Below are 6,605 nucleotides of genomic sequence, written 5' to 3' on the forward strand. Positions count from 1 at the left end.
AAACTGGGTTTAACATGCCGCCCGCCTTGCAGGACTGCAACGTTGGTAGCGACATGCTCCAGAAATAAGCCAACCGAAAATGCTGCTTTGTAAAATGGGCATATTTGATTATGTTCTTATCATTCCAGCTCTAAGTATTCCAGGTAATTGATCGTTGGCAATTATAATTTCAATGTTAACTGGATTATAGCAATTCGGATCTGCCAGTTCATTTATATGGTTATAAATAGCCTTTAGAGAAGGCTCCGTTGTTGGTTTTGGCAAATTGTTGTGGAATCGAGGTTGTACCAGGGCGTTGATTTGTATTTTAACCTGAGGGTCGTAATATGACTCTAAGTTAATCGTACAATATTTCATATTTTCTCTGGTAGTAGTACGCAGCTTCAAACGATCGACCAACCCTTTCAATATTGTGGTTTGAGCTTCTCCAGTGCTCAACAGAAGTCGCACTTTCTCTGGGCCATTTGATGTAACTACTCGGGCGAGCGCTGTGGGTACGAAGACGTGAGTGTGAAGACGGCGGCTCAATCTTTCGTGAAGATGGGATTGTTGACTACGACGATTGGGAACACTTTGTATTTGACGACTCACATTAGAACTTCGGCGGTTTCGAGAAGTGGATGATTGGACAGAAGAAGGTTGTTGTTGTGGAGTGTCTACGTGGACCATTGTATGGTGATTTTTCTGGCAAACCATGCATTTGTTTCGGGATGGACAAAAGTTTCTCTGATGAGCGGTACAAAGGCAGTTGAAACAAAATCCTTTTTCTCGTATTACATTACGGCGTTGTACTGCTGTCATTCGTTGAAACTGTGGACAGTGTTTAACAAAATGACGCTTCTTGCAAATGCGGCACGTTGGTATACTAGAGTTTGAGCTGAAATGGTAAGATTTATTAGGTATGTGAACGGTTGTGAAAGAAGCTAAGGTTGATCAATTGGAAGTATGCACAGTTTGATTAAAGGACGTGTCAGAATGCCGTTTTGAGTGCGTATTTCGGCAACGCGTACATTACAGTCTGATCCTTTGAAGACCTTTATCACTCTGCCTAAACACCATTCGTTAGGAGGAAGGTTGTCTTCTTTGATTACCACGAAGTCATTAGGCTTCAGATTCTGTTGAACAGATTTCCATTTGTATCTCCTTTGGAGCTCACAAATGTATTCAGTCTTCCAGCGCTTGGCAAATTGCATTTGTAATGCCTTCAATCTTTGCCATCGATTCAGTAATGTCAGATTCCCAGAATATTCTTCAGGGGCAGCGACTAAAGCAGCTCCTCTCAGTAAATGACCAGGAGTGATGGGCACTAAATCAGTTGGATTCTCACTCATTGGGGAAAGTGGACGAGAATTCAGAACACTTTCGATACGAACAAGAAGAGTGGAGAATTCTTCAAACGTAAACTTAAAGTTGGATGCCACTTTGCGTAAATGAGTCTTCATGCTCTTTACTGCTGCTTCCCACAGGCCACCCATGTGTGGGGAATGCGGAGGAATGAATTGCCACGAGAAACCATGCAAATTATATTTATCAGAAACAGATTGCTGGACATTCTTTAAAAATATTTTGAACTCAGCGGTTAATGCCCGACTAGCACCCACAAAATTAGTTCCATTGTCGGAAAACACTTTATTTGGGAATCCTCTGCGGCCAACAAAACGACTAAAGGTGGATAAGAAAGCTTCAGTTGTCAAATCTGAGCAGGTCTCCAGGTGGACGGCTCGAGTGGAAAGACACACAAATATGGCAGCATACCCTTTTATCAGTTTAGCATTTCTAAGTTTTGAGGATTTCAATTCGAAAGGTCCTGCAAAATCTACGCCTGTGTGCGTAAAGGGCAAAGAAAATGTACATCTTTCAGTTGGGAGGGATGCCATTATTTGAGTTCTTATACGATGCTTATATATAGTACAGATACGGCATTGTCTTATACAACTCCTGATCGCATTTTTCAAACGTATAACGTAAAATTCCTGTCGAATTGTGCGCAACATAACCTGATGTTCAGCATGTAACAGCATCTTATGTGTAAATTCAATAAATAATTTACACAGACGTGATCTTTCAGGCAGTATGATCGGATGGCGTTCGTTATAACTAAGATCTGAGTTACTTAAACGACCATTTACTCGTAACAGTTTGTTGTCATCAAGTGTCGGATTCAATGTCAATAGACGACTTTTTGAACTTATGGGCAAGGTATTTTCCAGCGAATGGTATTCAGAAAAATAATATTTCTGCTGAGCCAAACGAATCAGCTTGTATTTAACAAACGATATTTCCTCATGAGTAATGAAATCAGTATTACAGGTTTGTCTTCGACATTTGTTCATGAACCGATAAATAAAACATAGTACTCGCAACGCTCTCGGAAAAGATGAGAAACGATCTAATACATCTTCCTGTTGTATATCAGTGTGAAAGTTATCTATTTTTCGTTCCATGTCAGGTTCTTTGAAGGTAGTAGATTTTGGCCAGCAATCAGATGATCCTAACAACCATTTTGGCCCGTGCCACCAAAGCGAGTTAGAGTCAAGTTCCGAAGGAGTACATCCACGCGTACCGATATCGGCAGGATTTTCATGCGTTGGAACATGTCTCCAGGTAGCATTCCCCACGTTACTTAATATCTCAGATATTTTATTGGCCACAAAGGTTTTTCAATGGAAAGGTGGCTTATCGAGCCACGCCAATGTAATCGTGGAATCAGACCAAAGATAAACGTCGGATACTTGGCAGTTCATATTTTGACGGACAGATTTTAATAATTTGGACAGTAATGCAGCCCCGCATAACTCCAGTCTGGGCAGACTTACAGTTTTTAAGGGTGCCACCTTGCTTTTCGATGCTAGCAAATTAGAAGTTTTACTATTTTCAGGTGAAACAGTGCATATGTATATGCAAGCACAGTATGCTTTTTCAGAAGCATCACAGAAACCGTGAATTTGAACCTGTTTATCAGGGGAGTAACTTAACCAGCGGGGAATCTTTATACGCTCAATATCCGGAAAATTTGCAATAAAATGATTCCATTTCTCAAGTGCGTGTGGCTTGACTTCCTCGTCCCAGTGGTCCCATCAATCCACAGTTGTTGCAATAGGACTTTTGCAACAATTATAATGGGGGATAACCACCCAGCTGGATCGAAAATTTTTGCTATTATAGACAATATTTTTCTCTTTGTTAAAGGAGCAGATGGAACAGAAATGTTTGAAATCTTGTAATAAAACATGTCAGTCAGTGCATTCCAACGAATGCCTAATGTTTTGGTCTCACTTGTATTTTCCAGTTTTAAGAAATCTTCGTTTAGAAGATCCTCGGGGGGCATTTGGTTCAGTATTTCAGTATGGTTGGCTGTTAGCTTTTTTAGAGGAAAACCAGCAGAATCGAGCAAAGCAATTAATTGCAACAAGTAATATTTAGCCTCAGCAAGCGAGTGGCCACCAGAAAGAATATCATCTACATAGACTTGATGTTTTAGTATTCCTGAAGCATTGGGATGTGTAGCCATTCCATCTTCGCTCAATTGTTGTAGTGTTCGGATAGCCAAATATGGGGCACAGTTAACTCCGAACGTTACAGTCTTCAGACAGTAATCGTGAATGTGTTCAGTTTCAGAATTTCGAAATAAAACTCGCTGAAATTGTCTATCATCAGAGTGTACATAAATTTGACGGTACATTTTTTGTATGTCACCGTTAAACATATATTTGTAAAAACGCCAACGCAATATCACATTCATTAAATCATTTTGAAGAATGGGCCCAGTATGTAAAATGTCGTTTAGAGAAAGACCGGTAGACGTTTTCTTTGAGGCATTGAAAACGACCCTAACTTTAGTGGAAGTTCGTTCAGGTTTTACTATACGGTAAGTAAAACGAATAGTATTTTTCATCTTTACAGATTTCAGAAGAAGTAGTTGGCTCCATATGTATTCCAAGTATTCAGATAGTACAGTTTCATATTCAGAAGCTAACTCAGGCGATTTTTCTAAAGTTTTCTCCGTACGTAGGTATTGGCCCATAGCTGCTCGTCTCGAAGGTCCGAGAACTAATTTAGATGGAAAATCTTGTCGAAATGGCAATCGTACCATATATCTTCCATTTGGTAGGCGACTGGTGGTTTCAGAATAAAACTTTTCACACCAACTATCGTCATCAGACAAGGGATTTACAATAGGGACTTCTTCAAGCTCCCAAAATTTCCGAATGTCATCGTTTAAAGTTTCATGTGATGCCCCCCACGAGGCAAAAGTCGAAATAGTTCGAGGTTTTGGAGGGCCACTTATAAGCCAACCAAATTCGGTGTTCTGGGCCAAAAGGCCCCCAGCTACATTCTTCTCTACTCCCGATAATATGATAGAAGGCAAAACATCACTTCCCAGTAACATATTTATGGGACCAGGCTTGAAGAAATTCGGATCAGCTAGCTCAAGTCGATTCAAATCGCACCAGCTAGTAATGCGTGTGGGAGAGCTTGGCATTAAGTGTTTTAAATTAGAAACAACTATAGCAGAGGTATTTAATCTAAACTGAGATTTGCGAGATTTCAATGTTATGTGACACATTTTTGTAGAATTCTCCAGTGTAGTTCCTCCAAGACCAGAAATTCTTGTGAATGATCTCTTCGTAGGAATCACGAATTTATTTACTAATTTGTTGGAAATGAATGACTCCTGTGAGCCTTGGCCAATGAATACTCTAATAGTGATAGCCTGCCCCAAATGTTCCAAGTCCACTAAAGCGGTGGGTAAAATAGTTTCCTCCCCAGAATTAGCATAGTTAGCATGGACATTCACCGTAGGTTCGGAGTAAGCAGCGGCCGACGTAATCGGTTGGGTTTCAAGCGCACTTTCAACATAAAAAGATCCAACATTGGATTGAGGATTGCGTTGCAGTCGCGGTTGGTCAGAATCTGAATGCAGAAGCGTGTGATGCTTCTCTTTACATATCTGGCAGACATTTTCACTTAGACAGTTTTGAGACGTATGTCCGTACGATAGACAATTTTGGCATACTTTATTTTCCATAACACATCTCATTTTCTGCGAAAATGGCCAAGATCGAAATTTGGAACAGATACGTAATGAGTGACCCTTTTTGCATGCTTTACATGCACGTTTATCATTGGGTTCAGACTTGGTATGATAAGATTGCGTCTTATTTTGAACAGGGGCAGGGTTGGATGGTTTTCTCATATCAGATATTGATTCAAGCATATCTAGCCGTTTTGATATGAACTCATCAAGTTGCTCCCAAGAAGGCATTTGTTTATGGTCAGTAAGCGAATTCTCCCAAGCAGTCAAAGTTTCTTCAGGTAATCTTGATGACACCCAATAGACCAAAATAGGATCCCAAGACGCGACCGAAATATTATAAGTCTTCAAAATTGAAGTACAGTTATTAATCGTGTATTGCAAATTGCGCAAAGCCTTTCCCTTTTCAGATGTTACACGTTCCATTTCAAAAATTTTCCTCAGTTGGTGGTTTATAAGGATTCTTTTATTCTCATAACGCTGACGGAGCGCTTCCCAGGCCAATCTGAAGTTATCGTCCGTAAGAGCGAATTGCTTGACAATTTGATTGGCTTCACCACGAGTTTTTGCTCTCAAATGGAAAAGCTTTTGTGCCGATGAAAGTTTTGGGTGTTTAATGTAAATGGCTGAGAACATGTCCCGAAAACTTGGCCATTTATCGTAACCCCCTGTAAACAGTTCAGTATCGCATGGTGGAAGTTTAACAGAAAATCCGCCTTCATCAGACTGTCTAGTCTCAGTTCTGTCAGGTGCCACAGAGGACATCTCCATCTTTCGTTTCTCAATACCCATCAAGTCCAACAGAGAAGTCTTACATATCTTATATGACTTGCAAGACTCGTTGAATTTTGAATGTAGCGATTCCTTTTCCGATTGGGTGAACTTTTCTTCAGAGGTCATATCAGCCTCATATACTTGAGTTAAAGTGTGCCAACGCCTTTCCAAGTCGTCAAGATCGACTTGTAAACTCGACAGCGAATGTTCAGATATATCGATTTGAGCGAAGTTCGCACAGAATGTGACCAATTGGTCCGAGAAAAATATAAATTTATTCGAAGACATTTTCCCAATCGCGTCTGAATGTCAATGGCACAACAATTGAAGCGTTGACAGTCGTGCTTTTGAAATCTCAAAAAATCAAACGTTGTCGTGAAAATGGGAAATCTACAGTCAACAGCGAAATGGGTATAAGTATCAAAACTCTACTGATCAATATCAAATATCTAATTCAACAGAACAGTTGTTGTAGATGTGAATCTACACGCAGTTACGAATGGTAAAAATGCACTAGAAAATGTTAAAATAAATGTGTATCAACAATAGAATATTTCAAAGATAATTTCCAACAACAGCAAATAGCCCAAATTAAATGTGTAACAATAACAGAATATTTCAATGTAAATGCGTAGCATCAACAGAATATCTCAAAGATAATTTTTAACAACAGCAAAATAGCCCAAATGTGTAACAATAACAGAATATTTCAATGTAAATGCGTAGCATCAACAGAATATCGTAGTATGTAAGTAACAGTGAGCAACAGTTGCAAATGCCTTAATTTAAATGTGTA

General features: G+C 39.6%; 1 protein-coding gene across 1 annotated transcript; it reads right to left on the reverse strand.

The window, feature by feature from the left end:
- Positions 1–2,989: 2,989 nt before the first annotated feature.
- LOC142235431 (uncharacterized) lies at positions 2,990–6,097 on the reverse strand. The gene has a single exon (XM_075306683.1). It carries the CDS (start codon positions 6,095–6,097, stop codon positions 2,990–2,992), a length of 3,108 nt encoding a protein of 1,035 aa, XP_075162798.1.
- Positions 6,098–6,605: the final 508 nt, after the last annotated feature.

The sequence above is a fragment of the Haematobia irritans genome, chromosome 4 (assembly GCF_050003625.1).
Source record: "Haematobia irritans isolate KBUSLIRL chromosome 4, ASM5000362v1, whole genome shotgun sequence".
NCBI classification, from domain to species: domain Eukaryota; kingdom Metazoa; phylum Arthropoda; class Insecta; order Diptera; family Muscidae; genus Haematobia; species Haematobia irritans.